This window comes from Lissotriton vulgaris, unplaced genomic scaffold, assembly GCF_964263255.1.
Source record: "Lissotriton vulgaris unplaced genomic scaffold, aLisVul1.2 SCAFFOLD_1931, whole genome shotgun sequence".
NCBI lineage: Eukaryota > Metazoa > Chordata > Amphibia > Caudata > Salamandridae > Lissotriton > Lissotriton vulgaris.
The window spans coordinates 92,393-115,446 of NW_028248650.1; the positions used below are offsets into that span (position 1 = coordinate 92,393).

At 50.2% G+C, this 23,054-nt stretch overlaps 1 protein-coding gene across 1 annotated transcript; it reads left to right on the forward strand.

Moving 5' to 3' along the window:
- The first annotated feature begins 16,631 nt into the window (after positions 1-16,631).
- On the forward strand, positions 16,632-18,739 carry LOC147663873 (uncharacterized). Its single transcript, XM_086950136.1, has 2 exons — positions 16,632-18,371; positions 18,541-18,739. The coding sequence occupies exons 1-2, from the start codon at positions 16,881-16,883 to the stop codon at positions 18,634-18,636; spliced, it is 1,587 nt and encodes a 528-aa protein (XP_086806262.1). The 5' UTR covers positions 16,632-16,880; the 3' UTR covers positions 18,637-18,739.
- Positions 18,740-23,054: the final 4,315 nt, after the last annotated feature.

Genomic DNA, 23,054 nt, shown 5'->3' on the forward strand with positions numbered 1-23,054 from the left:
ATGTCAGCAATTTGTAGAGGGCCCTCTTTTGGGTGAGAACAAGCAGCTTTATGCAATACGGAGATGAGTGTTTGTGTCTGCACAGGAAGAGCAACATTCTGATAGCAAAATGGAGGACCTTGTCCAAAGGGGATTGATGTTAATAAGGTTTAACATCTTCAGTTACGACAGACAAAGTCCATGTACCTCGAGGTGCTTGAAAAGCTGTCTGCACACTGCTGGGGCAGGCAGGATGTCTATTCTCTAGTTGGTATTTGCCAGGGGATGTTCAGATACAGTGGTTGAATTAAACCATGGAGCAGCACTTGTAGCGTTGACTTTTGGAGTCTCGTAGTGTGTGCTTGATGCGGTAGAACTGTCTTAATGGTCTGAGGAGCTCAGAAAATCAACCAATCAATCAATCATAGCATTTGAAAAGCGCACTACATACCTGTGTGGTTATCAAGGCACTAGGGGGGGAACGCTGCTACTGTTCGAAGAGCAGGTCTTGAGGAGTCTCCTGAAGGGTAGGAGGTCTTCGGTCTGCCGTAGGTGGATGGGGAGGGTGTTCCATGTCTTTGCAGTGAGGTGGGAGAATGATCTGCCGCCGGCGGTCACTCTACTGATGCGTGGGACAGTGGTGAGGGCGCGGTCTGCAGAGTGGAGCTGGCGAGATGAGGTGTAGAGGCTGAGTCGGCTGTTGAGGTACGCTGGTCCGGTGTCGTGGAGTGCCTTGTGTGCGTGGGTGAGGAACATGAAGGTTATGCTCTTGTTGATGGGGAGCCAGTGCAGGTCTCTCAGGTGTGGTTTGATGTGGCTGCGGCGCAGTATGTCGAGGATCAGGCGTGCGGAGGCATTCTGGATGCGTTGGAGCCGTTTCAGGAGTTTGGCCGGGGCTCCTGCGTAGAGTGTGTTGCCGTCGTCCAGTCTACTGCAAACGAGGACCTGGGTGACTGTCCTTCTGGTTGTGGTGGGGATCCACTTGAAGATCCTGCGAAGCATGTGGAGGGTGTTGAAGCCAGAGGAGGAGACGGCGTTGACCTGTTTTGTCATGGAGAGTGTGGAGTCGAGGATGACTCCCAGGTTACGTGGGTGTAGGGGGTGCTCCTAATGCCATCGGCCACCAGGAGTCGTCCCAGGCTGAGGGGGTGGAACCGAGGATGAGGACCTCCGTCTTGTCCGAGTTCAGTTTCAGACCGCTGTTCCTCATCCAGTCGGCTACGGCCTTTATTCCTTTGTGGAGGTTGGTTTTGGCAGTGCGGGGGTCCTTGGTGAGTGAGAGGATCAGCTGGGTGTCATCAGCGTAGACGATGCTTAGGTCGTGCCGTAGGGCGACATGGGCGAGTGGTGCCATGTATACGTTGAACAACGTTGGGCATTGGGGGCGAGTCAAGGGGTCACCGGTGTAAATGCACAGGCAGCTTGGGCAGTGGGGGCGAGTCCAGGGGTCACCTGTGTAAATGCACAGGCAGCATGGGCAGTGGAGGCAAGTCCAGGGGTCACGGGTGTAAATGCACAGGCAGCGTGGGCAGTTGGGGCGAGTCCATGGGTCACGGGTGTAAATGCACAGGCAGCGTGGACAGTGGGGGCATGGCACAAGCAGCGTGGGCAGTGGGGGCGAGTCCAGGGGTCAGGGGAGTAAATGCACAGGCAGCGTGGGCAGTGGGCCGGAGACCAGGGGTCACAGGTGTAAATGCACAGTCAGCGTAGGCAGTGGGGGCGAGTGCAGGGGTCACTGGTGTAAATGCACAGGCAGCTTGGGCAGTGGGAGCGATTCCATGGGTCATGGGTGTAAATGCAAAGGCAGCGTGGCAGAGAGTCCAGAGGTCAAGGGTGTAAATGCACAGGCAGCGTGGGGGAGAGTCCAGAGGTCACAGGTGTAAATGCACTGGCAGCGTGGGCAGTGGGGGCTAGTCCAGGGGTCACGGGTGTAAATGCACAGGCAGCATGGGGGCGAGTCCAGGGGTCACGGGTGTAAATGCACAGGCAGTGGGGGCGAGTCCAGGGGTCACTGGTGTAAAAGCACTGGCAGCGTGGGCAGTGGGGGCGAGTCAAGAGGTCATGGGTGTAAATGCACAGACAGCGTGGGGGCGAGTCCAGGGGTCATGGGTGTAAATGCACAGGCAGCATGGGGGAGAGTCCAGAGGTCACAGGTGTAAATGCACAGGCAGCAATGGGTGAGAGTCCAGAGGTCCCGGGTGTAAATGCACAGGCAGCGTGGGCAGTGTGGGCGAGTCCAGGGGTCACGGGTGTAAATGCACAGGCAGTGTGGGCAGTGGGGGCGAGTCCAGGGGTCACTGGTGTAAATGCACTGGTAGCGTGGGCAGTGGGGGGAGTCAAGAGGTCATCGGTGTAAATGCACAGGCAGTGGGGAAGAGTCCAGGGGTCCCGGGTGTAAATGCACAGGCAGCGTGGTGTCGAGTCCAGGGGTCAAGGGTGTAAATACACAGGCGGCGTGGGCAGTGGGGGCGAGTCCAGGGGTCACAAGTATAAATGCACAGGCAGCATGGGCAGTGGCGGCGAGTCCAGGGGTCTCAAGTGTAAATGCACAGGCAGCGTGAGGGTGAGTCCAGGGGTCACAGGTGTAAATGCACAGGCAGTGGGGAAGAGTCCAGGGGTCCCGGGTGTAAATGCACAGGCAGCGTGGTGTCGAGTCCAGGGGTCAAGGGTGTAAATACACAGGCGGCGTGGGCAGTGGGGGCGAGTCCAGGGGTCACAAGTATAAATGCACAGGCAGCATGGGCAGTGGCGGCGAGTCCAGGGGTCACAGGTGTAAATGCAAGGGCAGCTTGGGCAGTGGGGGCGAGTCCAGGGGTCACAGGTGTAAATGCACAGACAGTGGGGGCGAGTCCAGAGGTCATGGGTATAAATGCACAGGCAGCGTGGGGGCGAGTCCAGGGGTCACCGGTGTAAATGCACAGGCAGCGTGGGCAGTGGGGGCGAGTCCAGGGGTCTCAGGTGTAAATGCACAGACAGCGTGGGCAGTGGAGACGAGTCCAGGGGTTACGGGTGTAAATGAACAGGCAGCATGGGCAGGTAGGGGCGAGTCCAGCGTGCGCAATGGGGATGAGTCCTGGGGTCACAGGGCTAAATGCACAGGCAGCGTGTGCAGTGGGGGTGAGTCCAGGGGTCACAGGTGTCATTGCTCAGGCAGTGGCGGCGAGTCCAGGGGTCATGGGTGTAAATGTACAGGCAGCGTGGGCAGGTAGGGGCGAGTCCAGCGTGCGCAATGGGGATGAGTCCAGGGGTCACAGGTCTAAATGCACAGGCAGCGTGTGCAGTGGGGGCGAGTCCAGGGGTCATGGGTGTAAATTCACAGGCAGCGTTTGCAGTGGGGGTGAGTCCAGGGGTCACAGGTACAAATGCACAGGCAGCATGGGCAGTGGGGGCGAGTCCAGGGGTCACAGGTGTAAATGCAAGGGCAGCATGGGCAGTGGGGGCGAGTCCAGGGGTCACAGGTGTAAATGCACAGGCACTGTGGGCAGTGGGGGCGAATCCAGAGGTCATGGGTATAAATGCACAGGCAGCGTGGGGGCGAGTCCAGGGGTCATGGGTGTAAATGCACCAGCAGCGTGGGCAGTGCGGGCGAGTCCCGGGGTCACGGGTATAAATGGGCAGGCAGTGTGGGCATTGGGGGCGAGTCCAGGGGTCACAGGTGTAAATGCACAGGCAGCGTGGGCAATGGGGACGAGTCCACGGGTTACGGGTGTAAATGCACAGGCAGTGGCGGCGAGGTCATGGGTGTAAATGCACATGCAGCGTGTGCAATGGGGGCGAGTCCAGGGGTCTCGGGTGTAAATGCACAGGCAGTGATGGCAGTGGGGGCGAGTCCAGGGGTCACAGGTGTAAATGCACAGGCAGCGTGGGCAGTGGGGACGAGTCCAGGGGTTACGGGTGTAAATGAACAGGCAGCTTTGGGGCGAGTCCAGAGGTCACGGGTGTAAATGCACAGGCAGTGTGGACAGTGGGGGCGAGTCCAGGGGTCACAGATGTAAATGCACAGGCAGTGGCAGCGAGTCCAGGGGTCATGGGTGTAAATGCACAGGCAGCGTGTGCAATGGGGGCGAGTCCAGGGTTCTTGGGTGTAAATGCACAGGCAGTGGGGGCGAGCCCATGGGTCACGGAGTAAATGCACAGGCAGTGTGGGCAGTGGGGACGAGTCCAGGGGTTACGGGTGTAAATGAACAGGCAGCTTTGGGGAGAGTCCAGAGGTCACGGGTGTAAATGCACAGGCAGTGTGGACAGTGGGGGCGAGTCCAGGGGTCACAGATGTAAATGCACAGGCAGTGGCAGCGAGTCCAGGGGTCATGGGTGTAAATGCACAGGCAGCGTGTGCAATGAGGTGAGTCCAGGGGTCTTGGGTGTAAATGCACAGGCAGTGGGGGCGAGCCCATGGGTCACGGAGTAAATGCACAGGCAGTGTGGGGAGAGTCCAGAGGTCATGGGTGTAAATGCACAGGCAGCATGGGGGCGAGTCCAGCGGTCACAGTTTTGAATGCACAGGCAGCGTGGACAGGTAGGGGCGAGTCCAGGGGTCACAGGTGTAAATGCACAGGCAGCGTGGGCAGGTGGGGCGAGTCCAGGGGTCACAGGTGTAAATGCACAGGCAGCTGGGGCAAGTCCAGGGGTCCTTGCCTCTGTTATTGCATTGTGTACATCAGATTCTCCTAGTGCCTGTCTTCTGGTATTGCATTATTTGCTTCAATCCAAGTGCCTGGCCTGTGTTATCGCATTGTTTGCATCAGATTCTCATAGTGCCTCACCCCTGTTATTGCATTATTTTCTTCAATCCAAGTGCCTGGCCCATGTTATTGGGTTGTTTGCATCAGATTCTCCTAGTGCCTGGTCTATGTTATTGCATTGTTTGCATCAATCCTAGTACCTTGCCTGTGTTATTGCATTGTTTATTTCAATGCTAGTACCTGGCCTGTGTTATTGCACTGATTGCGTCAGATTCTTCCAATGCCTGGCCTTCTCTTCCACTCTCATGAGATGGTTTTACAAGGGAACTCTGAGCTCACTGAGTGTGGAGCTTCCACGAATCCCAGAGACGGGCCGTTCCAAAGACGGTAACGGAGAAGAGTGAAAGATCTGAGTCTTCATCCTGGCAGGTGGACTGGTGATCCCTGAGGGTGTGTAGTTGCTCTGTGTGTTGCCACGGCTGTCCAGGGGTTGTAAGAAAATGTCAGCAATTTGTAGAGGGCCCTCTTTTGGGTGAGAACAAGCAGCTTTATGCAATACGGAGATGAGTGTTTGTGTCTGCACAGGAAGAGCAACATTCTGATAGCAAAATGGAGGACCTTGTACAAAGGGGATTGATGGTAATAAGGTTTAACATCTTCAGTTACGACAGACAAAGTCCATGTACCTCGAGGTGCTTGAAAAGCTGTCTGCACACTGCTGGGGCAGGCAGGATGTCTATTCTCTAGTTGGTATTTGCCAGGGGATGCTCAGATACAGTGGTTGAATTAAACCATGGAGCAGCACTTGTAGCGTTGACTTTTGGAGTCTCGTAGTGTGTGCTTGATGCGGTAGAACTGTCTTAATGGTCTGAGGAGCTCAGAAAATCAACCAATCAATCAATCATAGCATTTGAAAAGCGCACTACATACCTGTGTGGTTATCAAGGCACTAGGGGGGGAACGCTGCTACTGTTCGAAGAGCAGGTCTTGAGGAGTCTCCTGAAGGGTAGGAGGTCTTCGGTCTGCCGTAGGTGGATGGGGAGGGTGTTCCATGTCTTGGCAGTGAGGTGGGAGAATGATCTGCCGCCGGCGGTCACTCTACTGATGCGTGGGACAGTGGTGAGGGCGCGGTCTGCAGAGTGGAGCTGGCGAGATGAGGTGTAGAGGCTGAGTCGGCTGTTGAGGTACGCTGGTCCGGTGTCGTGGAGTGCCTTGTGTGCGTGGGTGAGGAACATGAAGGTTATGCTCTTGTTGATGGGGAGCCAGTGCAGGTCTCTCAGGTGTGGTTTGATGTGGCTGCGGCGCAGTATGTCGAGGATCAGGCGTGCGGAGGCATTCTGGATGCGTTGGAGCCGTTTCAGGAGTTTGGCCGGGGCTCCTGCGTAGAGTGCGTTGCCGTCGTCCAGTCTACTGCAAACGAGGACCTGGGTGACCGTCCTTCTGGTTGTGGTGGGGATCCACTTGAAGATCCTGCGAAGCATGTGGAGGGTGTTGAAGCCAGAGGAGGAGACGGCGTTGACCTGTTTTGTCATGGAGAGTGTGGAGTCGAGGATGACTCCCAGGTTACGTGGGTGTAGGGGGTGCTCCTAATGCCATCGGCCACCAGGAGTCGTCCCAGGCTGAGGGGGTGGAACCGAGGATGAGGACCTCCGTCTTGTCCGAGTTCAGTTTCAGACCGCTGTTCCTCATCCAGTCGGCTACGGCCTTTATTCCTTTGTGGAGGTTGGTTTTGGCAGTGCGGGGGTCCTTGGTGAGTGAGAGGATCAGCTGGGTGTCATCAGCGTAGACGATGCTTAGGTCGTGCCGTAGGGCGACATGGGCGAGTGGTGCCATGTATACGTTGAACAACGTTGGGCAGTGGGGGCGAGTCAAGGGGTCACCGGTGTAAATGCACAGGCAGCATGGGCAGTGGGGGCGAGTCCAGGGGTCACCTGTGTAAATGCACAGGCAGCATGGGCAGTGGAGGCAAGTCCAGGGGTCACGGGTGTAAATGCACAGGCAGCGTGGGCAGTTGGGGCGAGTCCATGGGTCACAGGTGTAAATGCACAGGCAGCGTGGACAGTGGGGGCATGGCACAAGCAGCGTGGGCAGTGGGGGCGAGTCCAGGGGTCAGGGGAGTAAATGCACAGGCAGCGTGGGCAGTGGGCCGGAGACCAGGGGTCACAGGTGTAAATGCACAGTCAGCGTAGGCAGTGGGGGCGAGTGCAGGGGTCACTGGTGTAAATGCACAGGCAGCTTGGGCAGTGGGAGCGATTCCATGGGTCATGGGTGTAAATGCAAAGGCAGCGTGGCAGAGAGTCCAGAGGTCAAGGGTGTAAATGCACAGGCAGCGTGGGGGAGAGTCCAGAGGTCACAGGTGTAAATGCACTGGCAGCGTGGGCAGTGGGGGCTAGTCCAGGGGTCACGGGTGTAAATGCACAGGCAGCATGGGGGCGAGTCCAGGGGTCACGGGTGTAAATGCACAGGCAGTGGGGGCGAGTCCAGGGGTCACTGGTGTAAAAGCACTGGCAGCGTGGGCAGTGGGGGCGAGTCAAGAGGTCATGGGTGTAAATGCACAGACAGCGTGGGGGCGAGTCCAGGGGTCATGGGTGTAAATGCACAGGCAGCATGGGGGAGAGTCCGGAGGTCACAGGTGTAAATGCACAGGCAGCAATGGGTGAGAGTCCAGAGGTCCCGGGTGTAAATGCACAGGCAGCGTGGGCAGTGTGGGCGAGTCCAGGGGTCACGGGTGTAAATGCACAGGCAGTGTGGGCAGTGGGGGCGAGTCCAGGGGTCACTGGTGTAAATGCACTGGTAGCGTGGGCAGTGGGGGCGAGTCAAGAGGTCATCGGTGTAAATGCACAGGCAGTGGGGAAGAGTCCAGGGGTCCCGGGTGTAAATGCACAGGCAGCGTGGTGTCGAGTCCAGGGGTCAAGGGTGTAAATACACAGGCGGCGTGGGCAGTGGGGCCGAGTCCAGGGGTCACAAGTATAAATGCACAGGCAGCATGGGCAGTGGCGGCGAGTCCAGGGGTCTCAAGTGTAAATGCACAGGCAGCGTGAGGGTGAGTCCAGGGGTCACAGGTGTAAATGCACAGGCAGTGGGGAAGAGTCCAGGGGTCCCGGGTGTAAATGCACAGGCAGCGTGGTGTCGAGTCCAGGGGTCAAGGGTGTAAATACACAGGCGGCGTGGGCAGTGGGGGCGAGTCCAGGGGTCACAAGTATAAATGCACAGGCAGCATGGGCAGTGGCGGCGAGTCCAGGGGTCTCAAGTGTAAATGCACAGGCAGCGTGAGGGTGAGTCCAGGGGTCACAGGTGTAAATGCAAGGGCAGCTTGGGCAGTGTGGGCGAGTCCAGGGGTCACAGGTGTAAATGCACAGACAGTGGGGGCGAGTCCAGAGGTCATGGGTATAAATGCACAGGCAGCGTGGGGGCGAGTCCAGGGGTCACCGGTGTAAATGCACAGGCAGCGTGGGCAGTGGGGGCGAGTCCAGGGGTCTCAGGTGTAAATGCACAGACAGCGTAGGCAGTGGAGACGAGTCCAGGGGTTACGGGTGTAAATGAACAGGCAGCATGGGCAGGTAGGGGCGAGTCCAGCGTGCGCAATGGGGATGAGTCCTGGGGTCACAGGGCTAAATGCACAGGCAGCGTGTGCAGTGGGGGTGAGTCCAGGGGTCACAGGTGTCATTGCTCAGGCAGTGGCGGCGAGTCCAGGGGTCATGGGTGTAAATGTACAGGCAGCGTGGGCAGGTAGGGGCGAGTCCAGCGTGCGCAATGGGGATGAGTCCAGGGGTCACAGGTCTAAATGCACAGGCAGCGTGTGCAGTGGGGCCGAGTCCAGGGGTCACAGGTGTCATTGCTCAGGCAGTGGCGGCGAGTCCAGGGGTCATGGGTGTAAATTCACAGGCAGCGTTTGCAGTGGGGGCGAGTCCAGGGGTCTCGGGTGTAAATGCACAGGCAGGTTGGGCAGTGGGGTCGAGTCCATGGGTCACGGGGTAAATGCACAGGCAGTGTGGGGAGAGTCGAGAGGTCATGGGTGTAAATGCACAGTCAGCATGGGGGCGAGTCCAGGGGTCACGGGTTTAAATGCACAGTCAGCATGGGCAGGTAGGGGCGAGTCCAGGGGTCACAGGTGTAAATGCACAGGCAGCGTGGGCAGTGGGGGCAAGTCTAGGGGTCACAGGTGTAAATACACAGGCAGCTTGGGGGAGAGTCCAGAGGTCACAGGTGTAAATGCACCGGCAGCAATGGGTGAGAGTCCAGAGGTCCCGAGTGTAAATGCACAGGCAGCCTGGGCAGTGGGGGCGAGTCCAGGAGTCACGGGTGTAAATGCACAGACAGTGGGGTAGAGTCTAGGGGTCACGGGTGTAAATGCACAGGCAGCGTGGGGGCGAGTCCAGGGGTCATGGGTGTAAATGTACAGGTGGCGTGGGCCATGGGGGTGAGTCCAGGGGTCACAGGTACAAATGCACAGGCAGCATGGGCAGTGGGGGCGAGTCCAGGGGTCACAGGTGTAAATGCACAGGCACTGTGGGCAGTGGGGGCGAATCCAGAGGTCATGGGTATAAATGCACAGGCAGCGTGGGGGCGAGTCCAGGGGTCATGGGTGTAAATGCACCAGCAGCGTGGGCAGTGCGGGCGAGTCCCGGGGTCACGGGTATAAATGGGCAGACAGTGTGGGCATTGGGGGCGAATCCAGGGGTCACAGGTGTAAATGCACAGGCAGCGTGGGCAATGGGGACGAGTCCACGGGTTACGGGTGTAAATGCACAGGCAGTGGCGGCGAGTCCATGGGTCATGGGTGTAAATGCACATGCAGCGTGTGCAATGGGGGCGAGTCCAGGGGTCTCGGGTGTAAATGCACAGGCAGTGATGGCAGTGGGGGCGAGTCCAGGGGTCACAGGTGTAAATGCACAGGCAGCGTGGGCAGTGGGGACGAGTCCAGGGGTCACAGATGTAAATGCACAGGCAGTGGCAGCGAGTCCAGGGGTCATGGGTGTAAATGCAGAGGCAGCGTGTGCAATGGGGGCGAGTCCAGGGTTCTTGGGTGTAAATGAACAGGCAGCTTTGGGGCGAGTCCAGAGGTCACGGGTGTAAATGCACAGGCAGCGTGGACAGTGGGGGCGAGTCCAGGGGTCACAGATGTAAATGCACAGGCAGTGGCAGCGAGTCCAGGGGTCATGGGTGTAAATGCAGAGGCAGCGTGTGCAATGGGGGCGAGTCCAGGGTTCTTGGGTGTAAATGCACAGGCAGTGGGGGCGAGCCCATGGGTCACGGAGTAAATGCACAGGCAGTGTGGGGAGAGTCCAGAGGTCATGGGTGTAAATGCACAGGCAGCATGGGGGCGAGTCCAGCGGTCACAGTTTTGAATGCACAGGCAGCGTGGGCAGGTAGGGGCGAGTCCAGGGGTCACAGGTGTAAATGCACAGGCAGTGTGGGCAGTGGGGGCGAGTCCAGGGGTCACAGGTGTAAATGCACAGGCAGCTGGGGCAAGTCCAGGGGTCCTTGCCTCTGTTATTGCATTGTGTACATCAGATTCTCCTAGTGCCTGTCTTCTGGTATTGCATTATTTGCTTCAATCCAAGTGCCTGGCCTGTGTTATCGCATTGTTTGCATCAGATTCTCATAGTGCCTCACCCCTGTTATTGCATTATTTTCTTCAATCCAAGTGCCTGGCCCATGTTATTGGGTTGTTTGCATCAGATTCTCCTAGTGCCTGGTCTATGTTATTGCATTGTTTGCATCAATCCTAGTACCTTGCCTGTGTTATTGCATTGTTTATTTCAATGCTAGTACCTGGCCTGTGTTATTGCACTGATTGCGTCAGATTCTTCCAATGCCTGGCCTTCTCTTCCACTCTCATGAGATGGTTTTACAAGGGAACTCTGAGCTCACTGAGTGTGGAGCTTCCACGAATCCCAGAGACGGGCTGTTCCAAAGACGGTAACGGAGAAGAGTGAAAGATCTGAGTCTTCATCCTGACAGGTGTACTGGTGATCCCTGAGGGTGTGTAGTTGCTCTGTGTGTTGCCACGGCTGTCCAGGGGTTGTAAGAAAATGTCAGCAATTTGTAGAGGGCCCTCTTTTGGGTGAGAACAAGCAGCTTTATGCAATACGGAGATGAGTGTTTGTGTCTGCACAGGAAGAGCAACATTCTGATAGCAAAATGGAGGACCTTGTCCAAAGGGCATTGATGTTAATAAGGTTTAACATCTTCAGTTACGACAGACAAAGTCCATGTACATCGAGGTGCTTGAAAAGCTGTCTGCACACTGCTGGGGCAGGCAGGATGTCTATTCTCTAGTTGGTATTTGCCAGGGGATGTTCAGATACAGTGGTTGAATTAAACCATGGAGCAGCACTTGTAGCGTTGACTTTTGGAGTCTCGTAGTGTGTGCTTCATGCGGTAGAACTGTCTTAATGGTCTGAGGAGCTCAGAAAATCAACCAATCAATCAATCATAGCATTTGAAAAGCGCACTACATACCTGTGTGGTTATCAAGGCGCTAGGGGGGGGGGGAACGCTGCTACTGTTCGAAGAGCAGGTCTTGAGGAGTCTCCTGAAGGGTAGGAGGTCTTCGGTCTGCCGTAGGTGGATGGGGAGGGTGTTCCATGTCTTGGCAGTGAGGTGGGAGAATGATCTGCCGCCGGCGGTCACTCTACTGATGCGGGGGACAGTGGTGAGAGCGCGGTCTGCAGAGTGGAGCTGGCGAGATGAGGTGTAGAGGCTGAGTCGGCTGTTGAGGTACGCTGGTCCGGTGTCGTGGAGTGCCTTGTGTGCGTGGGTGAGGAACATGAAGGTTATGCTCTTGTTGATGGGGAGCCAGTGCAGGTCTCTCAGGTGTGGTTTGATGTGGCTGCGGCGCAGTATGTCGAGGATCAGGCGTGCGGAGGCATTCTGGATGCGTTGGAGCCGTTTCAGGAGTTTGGCCGGGGCTCCTGCGTAGAGTGCGTTGCCGTCGACCAGTCTACTGCAAACGAGGACCTGGGTGACCGTCCTTCTGGTTGTGGTGGGGATCCACTTGAAGATCCTGCGAAGCATGTGGAAGGTGTTGAAGCCAGAGGAGGAGACGGCGTTGACCTGTTTTGTCATGGAGAGTGTGGAGTCGAGGATGACTCCCAGGTTACGTGGGTGTAGGGGGTGCTCCTAATGCCATCGGCCACCAGGAGTCGTCTCAGGCTGAGGGGGTGGAACCGAGGATGAGGACCTCCGTCTTGTCCGAGTTCAGTTTCAGACTGCTGTTCCTCATCCAGTCGGCTACGGCCTTTATTCCTTTGTGGAGGTTGGTTTTGGCAGTGCGGGGGTCCTTGGTGAGTGAGAGGATCAGCTGGGTGTCATCAGCGTAGACGATGCTTAGGTCGCGACATGGGCGAGTGGTGCCATGTATACGTTGAACAACGTTGGGCTGAGGGATCACCCTTGGGGTATGCCGCAGACGATCTTGGTGGATTTGGAACGGAAGGGAGGGAGGCGGACTCTCTGGGTTCTCCCGGAGAGGAAGGAGGTGGTCCAGTCCAAGGCCTTCTCTTGGATTCCGATGTCGTGGAGGCGTGCTTTTAGTGTGCGATGGCAGGCTGTGTCGAAGAAATTCCAGACTCTCAGAGCACGAGGTCTGTGGCTTGACCAGTGGAACTGCAATAAAGAAGATAACGTAGACCAGTTCTACCTCTCCCGACCTTTGAACTGTTCATTGAGGAAAGAAGCCCTTGTCTGGAAGGAAAATCTGCACAAGGCACAGCGGACAGAAGCCGCAGCCTGAAAGGAAGGTATGCACAAGGCGCATCTGACAGAAGCTGCAGCCTGAAAGGAAGATCTGCACAAGGCGCATCTGACAAAAGCCGCAGCCTGAAAGGAAGATCTGCACATGGCGCAGCTGACAGAAGTCCAGCCTAGAAAGGAAGATCTGCACAAGGCGCAGCTGACAGAAGCCCTCTCTGGAAGGAAGATCTTCACAGGGCGCAGCTGACAGAAGTCCTGCCTGGAAGGACGATCTGCACAAGGCGCAGCTGACAGAATTTCTACCTGGAAGGACAATCTGCACAAGGAACAGCTGACAGAAGTACAGCCTAGAAAGGAAGATCTGCACAAGGCGCAGCTGACAGAAGTCCTGCCTGAAAGGAAGATCCGCACAGGGCGCAGCTGACAGAAGCACCTATATCGAAGGAAGATCTGCGCACGGCCCAGCTGACAAAAGTCCTGCCTGAAAGGAAGATCTGCAGAACGCGCGGCTGACAAAATTCCTGCCTGGAAGGAAGATCTGCACATGGCAGAGCTGACAAAAGTCCTGCCTGGAAGGAAGATCTGCACAAGGCACAGCTGACAGAATTCCTTCCTTGAAGGACAATCTGCACAAGGAGTGGAGAAGTGTGGCTCACTGGTTAGAGCAGGCAGACCCTGAAGCAGAGGTCAGACCCGGGACCAGGGTTCAATTCCCGACGCGGCAGGGTCTTGAGCTCAAATGTCCACGGACTCGATAATTCTTGCTTTGGTGCCTGACCTAATCATGGGTTCACACTCTGCAACTCTGGGCATTAAGCTTGCTTAATCTCCACAACGGCCCCCCGCGGCGGGATGCCTGGGTTTCACCTTGGGGATGCCCTGTAGGGGCTATCTCACAGGGAAAAGCCAGGACGGGTTCCCAAGGCAAGCTCTAGAGACCCCTGGGTGATAAGCGCTATATAAATCCAATATACAATACAATACAATACAATACAATACAATACAAGGAGCAGCTGACAGAAGTCCAGCCTAGAAAGGAAGATCTGCACAAGGCGCAGCTGACAAAAGTCCTGCCTGGAATGAAGATCTGCACATGGCGCAGCTGACAGAAATCCTGCCTGGAAGGACGATCTGCACAAGGAGCAGCTGACAGACGTCCAGCCTAGAAAGGAAGAGCTGCACAAGGCACGGCTTACAGAAGTCCTGCCTGGAAGGAAGATCTGCACAAGGCGCAGATGACAGGAGTCCTGCCTGAAAGGAAGATACGCACAAGGCGCAGCTGACAAAAGTCCTGCCTGGAAGGAAGCTCTGCACAAGGCACAGCTGACAGAAGTCCTGCCTGGCGGTGACCTCAAAGCAGTGAGAGACCAACAAACCACAAGATCCTTCAAGCCCAGCTAGCCACACTGGACACAATGACCACCAAACGCCGACAGAGATGAATTCTTCACCCACCCCTAGTTTTGTGGCAATAATCTGTTAGACAAACTCAAACTAGGCCATATGTGTGCAATAAGTATTGTAGAAGAAGTGAGAACCATGGCCTTGTGACTATCAGGCCGTTATCTGACTTCTGATGAACCCCACAGAGTGAATGTGCAACCAGAGGGCAGAAGGGGGGCCGAAGGACAGGAAATTAGATAAACTTGAAGATGAGAAATATGGAAAGGTAGAAATGTCGCATCACCTGTGGATAATTTACACCTCCTCCTGTTCTACCAAATGCCCATCCGGTCACAAAGTGGCATCCTGGGCCCCAAACAGACAAATACATGCCAGATGCCATGTAATGGTGGAAAAGGGGGGAAAAAGAGTAATATGCACACATCTGCTGCAGGATATGTCAGGTAAATTATTGGTTGAGATGGATTCTCTATAAGTACTAAATGACTGATATCATTGAATATTAAATTATATGAATCAACGTTTGTTTGCCTAACCTGCGCTTATAATGTAAAGGATGGCCTTACAGTGAACCCCTTGTTCTGTTTGACACAAAAGCCCCGGAAGGAGCTGCAACTTACAGAACGTTATCTACTTTAGGAAGAACTAAAGACTTGCTTTTTAAAGTTGTCTTTCAGGGCCAGAACCGAGCGCTGTAAGTTCCACTAGTTTCAGGGAGATGGCCAGATGTTATGACGATAGAAAACCCCGCTCAACTCAAATTAATGTTCCAATCTTCCAAGTTAGAAGAAACCAGAAATGCTTGAACCAAGGGAGCTGTTGAAAGTGTCAAAGGTTGCTTAAGAACAGCGAGGTAAAGACAGGAGTTGGCATTTGAGATGATCTTAAGTGAATAGGAAAGGAACGAGAAGTGTGTGAATGGAGTAACTTTTGTTGTATACCTCGTGAAAAAGTTACTGGAAATTTTGCAGCCCAGCCTGATCCATCTCTTTTTCTAAACTCTATTGTTGTTTAAATGAAATCCTGACCATATGCGTCTATCTTAAGCTATACCTCGAGCACTTGGGTGCTCCAGGGGCACCCGTACTTTGCTAAGTTAGCCTGTAAACACTGGTAAATCACCTCCTTTTCAGACATTAATAAGATATCACCTGATCAACAGAACTTTTAGTTAAATATCTTTGTATGATGAACAATTCCTTGCTAAGTTTTAAAGGCGGTAAAGAAGAAGGGGAAGATTTACTAATATTTTGCGCTGTATTTTCGTCACAAAAGTGGCACAAAACCGCAAAATCTTTTTTTCCTAATTCACTTGCCAGCCCTACTCTTGTTTAGCAGTACAAAAGGGGGTGGTGATGGAGGGAGCATCTGAATCAATCAAACACTCACACCCAGTCAAAAGATCTGGGTTTAATCCATCACCGTTCTTTAGCCCACTCTGCCACCCCAGTTCAGACATGGCTATATGCAAATCAGTCTGACCATGCGCCTCATGGGAACAGTCCAGCCCGAACTGCCAAGCCATGTCTTCCCTGGACCGCAAACAAGCTTCTGAGGACCGGTTTCTGGCATTCCAGACGTCTTCAGCCCGGCTTGCTTGAATCCAGTGGCAAAGTGAGCAAGGGACTCACGTCTGAGCATACCCTGCCACGCTTATGGCAGCCAAAAGCGGTACAAAAGGGGGTGGTGATGGAGGGAGCATCTGAATCAATCAAACACTCACACCCAGTCAAAAGATCTGGGTTTAATCCATCCATTGTTTAGCGCTGGAAATAACGTAAAAGTAATGTGAAGCAGTACATATCACTGCTTCGCAATACTTCACACCTTGGGGGCCTGTCAAGGTGGGTGCATGGACGTTCCCGTGCAACCACCCAAGGTTTCTCACGCTAAAACCAATTTACCAAATACAGTAGATTGGGTGTAGCATGAAAGAATTGCACCCTTTTAAACTAGGCGCAAGGAAGGAGAAATGCTTTGATTTATCCTTCCTTCTCCGACTTTGCATGCATGAAGCTCTCTGCAACACGCATACAAAGTGGGAAAAGCTTTCCCTCGTGTCTAGGCATAGTATTTTGTACAGGAAGGGTGTCATCCTGTACAAAAATCTATGCTAGACTCACACACTCACACCCTAGTGCTCTGGTGCTAAGGTGTGTGCATGGCACAGGGCCGCTGTAATCAGTGCTGGCGCAAGGGAAAGGGAAGGATAGAGACATATCTTTGAAAATATGGTGCTTTCCTGCTCCCTCCCTGTCGAGCATCGCAGCCTCGCGGGGGGGCTGCACTGCATTGCGTGGAGATTTGGTAAATCTCCCCCGAAATGTCTTTTACAACCAGTTAACATTGTGAATTATAATTCCAATATGTTTCAATTTAGTAATTTTCAATATCTTTACATCCAACAGAAAACAAGCCTTGAAAGCCTTGTATGAAATGACCATCAATAATGAAGCGAATGCTGTAAATCTTCAATAGTAGCAGAAATAATGAGCTACAGTATTCAGCGCAGTCGGCGACAGAGGAACCTGCACACAAACTGACAGATCCTGGCTGAAGCATCAAGGGCAGTTCAGTGATTATAAGAGGCTGAACTGTACACCTCCACGCCACAAGATAAAGAAATTACCTTAGGAAAATGAAGGCAACAACAATAACAAACCACCTCCTGTATAAACAAGTGTCCAATACCAACTTTGATCATGGGATCTGTATGGTGTGATTACCGCAGTGCTCTGTTTTCTAATATGATGACAAGCCATCATTCCCTGCTCTAGGTGAATTGTAAACTCTTTCTGGACAAACAATAGTAACCAGAGAAGAGCACAACAGAGCGGAGCCAGACAACTGACAGGTAGAGGAAAGACGAGTTCTTCTATCTACAATATAATAGACTGTCCTAAATTGAACCGGTCAGAAGGAAGATACATCTTTACCCTCAAGCGTGTATAGCCATAATCCAATCTAAAGGCACAATCACCTACTAAAATACCTTCTACGTATTAGGAGTGTGGCAAATATTTGGTGGCTATTGCATTTATTGTTAAAACAGAAATCAAATGTGCAAAATACTGCACATATAAAGTGTGTGAGAAAAACACGAGTGCTTTATCAGCCATGTTGGCCCATCAGGAAATACAGTCATGGGATGTAGACAAATATATACCCGACCCACAGACACTAACCAAGAAAGAAGAATCCTACACATGCAGCAAGAGCTTTAGTTTGTCATCACCACTCAAGCTTCATCAGCAAACGTACACAGGACAAAAACCATTCAAGTGCAGTGAATGTGTCAAGAGCTTTAGTAGGTTATCAGAACTACAAAGACACCAGCGAACACACACAGGAGAAAAGCCATTCAAGTGTAGTGAATGTGTCAAGAGCTTTAGTAGGCTATCAGAACTAAAAAGACACCAGCGAACACACACAGGGGAAAAGCCATACCATTGCATTGAATGTGGGAAGAGCTTTAGTCAGTTATCAAGCCTTCAAAGTCATCAGAGAACACACACAGGGGAAAAACCATTCAAGTGCAGTGAGTGTGTAAAGAGCTTTAGTCACTCATTAAATCTCCAAACACATCAGCGTATACACACAGGGGAAAAACCATTCAAGTGCAGTGAATGTGCAAAGAACTTTAGTCAGTTGTCACACCTTAAAAGACATAATCAGACACACCAAGAGGAAAAACCATTCAAGTGCAGTGAATGTGCAAAGTGCTTTCGTCAGTTATCAGAACTAAAAAGTCATCAGCGAACACACAGGGGGGAAAACCCATTCAAGTGCAGTGAATGTGCAAAGTGCTTTAGTGAGTTATCAAGCCTTCAAAGACATCAGCAAACCCACGCAAGGGAAAAGCCATTGAAGTGCAGTGAATGTGCAAAAAGCTTTAGTCACTTATCAGACTTACAAAGACATCAACGAACACACACAGGGGAAAAACCATTCAAGTGCAGTGAATGTGTGAAGAGCTTTAGTCGATTATCACACCTTCAAAGTCATCAACGAACACACACGGGGGAAAAACCATTCAAGTGCAGTGAATGTGCAAAGTGCTTTAGTCAGTTATCAGACCTAAATAGTCATCAGCGAACACACACTGGGGAAAAACCTTATCATTGTAGTGAATGTGACAGTAGTTTTCGCAGCTCTTCAGCATTAAGGAATCATCAGCGAACTCACACCGGAGAAAAAGCATTCAAGTGCAATGAATGTGGGAAGAGCTTTAGTCGGTTATCAAACCTCCAAGCACATCAGCGAACACACACAGGGGAAAAACCCTATCATTGCAGTGAATGTGACAGTAGTTTTCGCTTCTCTTCAGTATTAAGGAATCATCAGCGAACACACACAGGAGAAAAACCATTCAAGTGCAGTGAATGTGCAAAGTGCTTCAGAAAGTCATCACACCTAAAAAATCATCAGCGAACACACACAGGAGAAAAGCCATTTAAATGCTGTGAATGTGGGAAGAGCTTTAGTAAATTAGAAAATCTAGAAACCCATCATCGAACACACACAGGGGAAAAACCATACCATTGCAATGAATGTGAACGCATTTTTAGTCGTTCCTCAACATTAAGGATTCATCAGCGAACACACACAGCAGAATAGTCATTCAAGTGCAGTGAATGTGCAAAGTGCTTTAGTCACTTATCAAACCTCTAAACATATCAGCGAATGCACACAGGTGAAAAACCCTATAATTGTAGTGAATGTGACAGTAGTTTTCACTTCTCTTCAGCATTAAGGTATTATCAACAAACTCACACAGGAGAAAAACCATTCAAGTGCAATAAATGTGGGAAGAGTTTTAGTCGATTATCAGAGCTACAAAGCCATCAGCGAACACACTCGGGGGAAAACATAGAAGGGCACGGAAAGTGTGAAGGGCTTTTATCAATGTTCGATCCCACACAACCCTCTGTGAATACAGTGCTTCATTTAACTCAATGGAAATAATCCTAGAGATGCAGAGACTCCGAAAAGATTTTAAGAACATCAAAAATAATATTGACCCATCAGCGGACATAGACAAGAGCTGAACAGTGCAGTTATTATGAGAGGAATGAATTACGGAAAAGATTAAATTCAAATTATGTGGAACATTGAAATACCAGATTATAGAAGACTGGACTAGCAGTAAAGAAGAAAAGCAGATAACAGTATTTGCAGAATTATAAAAGTGTTTGTGTTCAGTGATTGTTCACTTCTGTACACATAGCAAAGCAACATGATGTATCAGGATACACAATGGGAGACGAGCACAATGTGGACTAAAAGAAAAGAAACATTGTTGATTTTTATTTGGTGAAGAAGAGATACAAAGAAAAACATTCAATTGCATCTGATCACACTACCTGTAAAAGCAACACTGAACAATACTGGGACTAACAGCGGTACTTTCAGCTAACTTGTCAGATTAAAACTTGTAAACCCAACGCACCCAGAGTGGACATGTTGTCAGAGCTCTGGAGATGGAAGCTTCTTTGGTAAAATGTATGTATTACTATTAACAAATGCCACTGCAGTATATGTAATGAACTAAAGCGAAGCAACGGTGTTCAAGAAATAACCTATTTTTTAGATATAAAAGAGCATATACCTTGTTTTTAAGTAAGTTTTGCTGCACCTTTTACACACTGTTATCGGTTGATGGATCAGCTTGTGCCTCAGGCCTTGTAACACAGTGTGACGCGTGGCTCCTCTCAAGCTTGGCTCTCTCTATTCATTTGCCATACTCTACTTGTTACCAGAATTGAACCACTGTAAGCAGCAGACTCTGAATAATGTGGTGAAATAGTGAAATCCCACATCAAAAGCATATATGTGCCAGGACAATCAATTGCACTCCCAGTAACTCGTCTTCCACACTGATTGTCCCTTGGTCTCAAATGTTCTGAAGGATTTGTTGTATGAATGCCAGAAGTGGCAGTGAGATACATGAAGCTAATGCTAACAGGAGTGTGTGGGAGATAGAGAAGGGGAGAGATAAAGAGAGCGAGAGAAACAAATAAAGGGGGAGAAAAAGAGAGAAATGGAAGGGGGGGAACAGCAAGTGATCTTTATTCACCTAAAAATAGAAGAAGCAGCCGAATAAATGTCAAAGTGTGACATCACCAGAAAAAACGGGCTGAATACCTGTGAATTTGTATATTTATTTTTAATAGCTATAGACCCATGTCATGCCGATAAACAGGGCACAAGTAAGGAAAATAGCGAAGGAACCCATTATCATATGCCAATCACAATGACGTCACATGTAGTGCGTCACAAGAAGTGATGTCAGGCCCTTATAATAGTTTTCACATGAAAAGTCGACGGCCTGATTTAAAAAACAAGAAACATAAAATAATGTAAAAAGGTTTTGGTATCAGTTTTTATACATCATGTGTTTTTCCCACTATCAGTTTGTAACTAAACTCGGAAAAGGCTGAAAGTGTAAATATTTTTAAACAGATATGTGGAACTTGGAAATAACATTTTTAAACAGTTTTTAGTGAATAAATAAGATGTGCTTTTAATTTGCGTTTGTTTCCTGACGTTGTTCTTTATCCAGCCCCTAAGCTCCAAAGTATTTCACATTTACTGTGTATTAAGCAATAGAAAGGCTCGTTTTGTCTAGATCTCTATTCCTCTCTTGTATCACTCACACTAAAAAATATTAGGGACTATTGGGCTATTTTCCGGTCTGTCATGCTCAAACCGGCATGCCGGACCAGAACAGAGCCCATTAGTAGGAGTTTTGCCGACGTCTGTCTGTGGTAATAAACACAGTGGAGCTGGTAAAGTTTTTTTACGGATAGAACCTTGGCGAGAGGATGCGCAACATATACAGCCATTTGAGTCTACTCCTATTTGTGCAAAAGAAATGACACAAAAGGGCCTGGTATAGGATAATAATTTGCTTCCCTGCACAGACAGTACACTGTTCCAATATATGGAGGCATTGCTAAAAGCTGCACGAAGGCTGTTCGAATTGTCGTACTTGAAATGATTTCTCCACTGGCTTGGTAGCTACAGATTAACCCATTTTGGTTTGTTGTTTGAGATTCATTTTATAACAAGTATTGGTCCTGAAGAAGGTGGTGTTGCCACTGAAACGCGCGTAGACCAACACATCACCCATGAGGAACGGCCCCTGAGAGGCAGTGACATCACAAACAACTGATGTTTAAGACCTTCCAGTAGTGTACTGTTTGCTCTTTAGGCGTTTGTGGGACCCGTCATAGGGTTGAAACCCTTCTTCTTTTAGCTATGAATGAGAGTGTATGAGTGTCTGCACTGCCACACCGGTATTGACTAACTCCTCCCTTCAACGTTAGTACTCTCACACATATGGTGTAGGGACACATATGTTCGCGAATATCATTTTACATGGCTGGACTTCTGTCAGTTGCGTCTATAGTAGTCTCCCCCTTCTGGGCTCATGTGCTTTAATTTCCTTTTAGAGCTATTGTGCATGACTTGTCTCTTCCCTATAAATGTTGGTTCCCATTATTTCTGTTCCCCTACTCAGCTTGCCATTGATTATGTGTAATACTCAAGAGTCTCCTCTCATTTTCTCCATTGTACTACATATAGAATTTTGCACTTAGTGTGTTTGTGTTAAGAATTAACATGTAATTTTGCTCAAGTATATTTATTTACATTGCATTTCATGTTTCCACCTTTTGATGTTACCCCAACACCAATATTCACCACTTGTTAGTATTGTTTCTCATTATCATTCCACAATGGTTCTTTTGCTCTCTCCCTTGTGCAGTCACGATTTTTACGCCACGGGGCCTGTCTCCATACTAAGTCACATTTACATTTGTCTGTCCACTTTTCTTCCTAGGGTTTCCACGTGCTATTGGGGGTCTCGATATATATTTCCCCTTTGTTGTGTTTATCTTGGTTTTTTGCAACAACTAATTCTATGATTTTCTATTATTTTACTATATGTTTTGTATCTTCCCCAGCCCTGAAGAAGTCAAGGGTTACTTCCCTTATGTGACGAAACACCTGTTGGCTGGTTGTGTTTCTTTGTTGCATTATTAAATACATTTGCATATTATACTGGTTTCGACCACAGATATTCGTACAATACGAGACATTTCAACCATTGTTATAACCTTATTACGTGTGCCCATGACTGTGCTTTCAGTATGTGCATATACTCTGAGCAAACGAGATATGCGGTCGATTTTATTCTAGCTAAGAGCGGTGGTGCTTGCGCAATAATAGGAGAGCAGTGTGTGGTCGGTATCACGAATAAGGAAAGGAATATCACTCAGCATATTTTAGACATTTTGTAAAATGTTCGAGGAATGAAGAGCGGTAATTTGAGTTGGTCTTTATTTGGTGGTTGGGGTTGGATTCTAGAAAAGGTGATATATTTCATTGTTCTTTTAATTTGTTGCTGTGTCTTGATTCAGTGTCTTCCCTTAAGCTGTTCATACTGTGCTACATATTTCTCTCCCAAAAGGATTTCAGTTCATGATATTAATGCAACTATAATGATTCAAAAGGAGCTGGATACTATTATGCAAATAGATGAGTGTTTTTGGTTCCTCTACTTCTCTTGCAGGTTCTGTTCCTGACGTTACTCGTACTACTGATGTTTATGTCATTTTCTTCCACTCGTTTGCTATGCATATATACATATATTCGTACTTGACATGTTATCACCTGTATTCATCTATTGTCTCTACTTTTAAAATTGTAACAACCTTTACCTGATAGCAAGAATAAAGATGTCCGTGTTAGCTAATAAATGCTAAAAGGAGGGTCTGTTAGTTGAAATGTATTACCCCCATATTACTCGTATTTTACCTGATATTATGTTAACATTTAAGTAGCTATTTCATAATATATTCTTGTTGTATGCATATGCAATTAATAAGTACAGATGTTACGTTAGGTAGGTTGACATCTATTTCACCATTTTAGCTTTCGAAGACGCCATTTTAATCAAAACATTTACTTGAAACCTTTACCAGAAACGGTCCTTGGTAAGTTTTGTTTCTCAAAGGTTGAATCTTGCTCATTAATGCATGCCTTTTCTGTTACATAGAGGCCTGCTCCCACCTGTCTAGTGGGGAGGATAAGATAGACGACCTTGGGCAGTAGATAACTTGTGCCAGGCTGTGGAATATAAAGTTATGTTCTGTACCCCCCATTGTATTATGACGGCTACCAGTGATTTTCCATAATAGGCAGGTCTTTGTGGGCTCCGCAACATACATAATGTAACTTTATGACTGTAAGAGTCAGTCCCTCGTCAGCCATCATAGGAAGATGGTC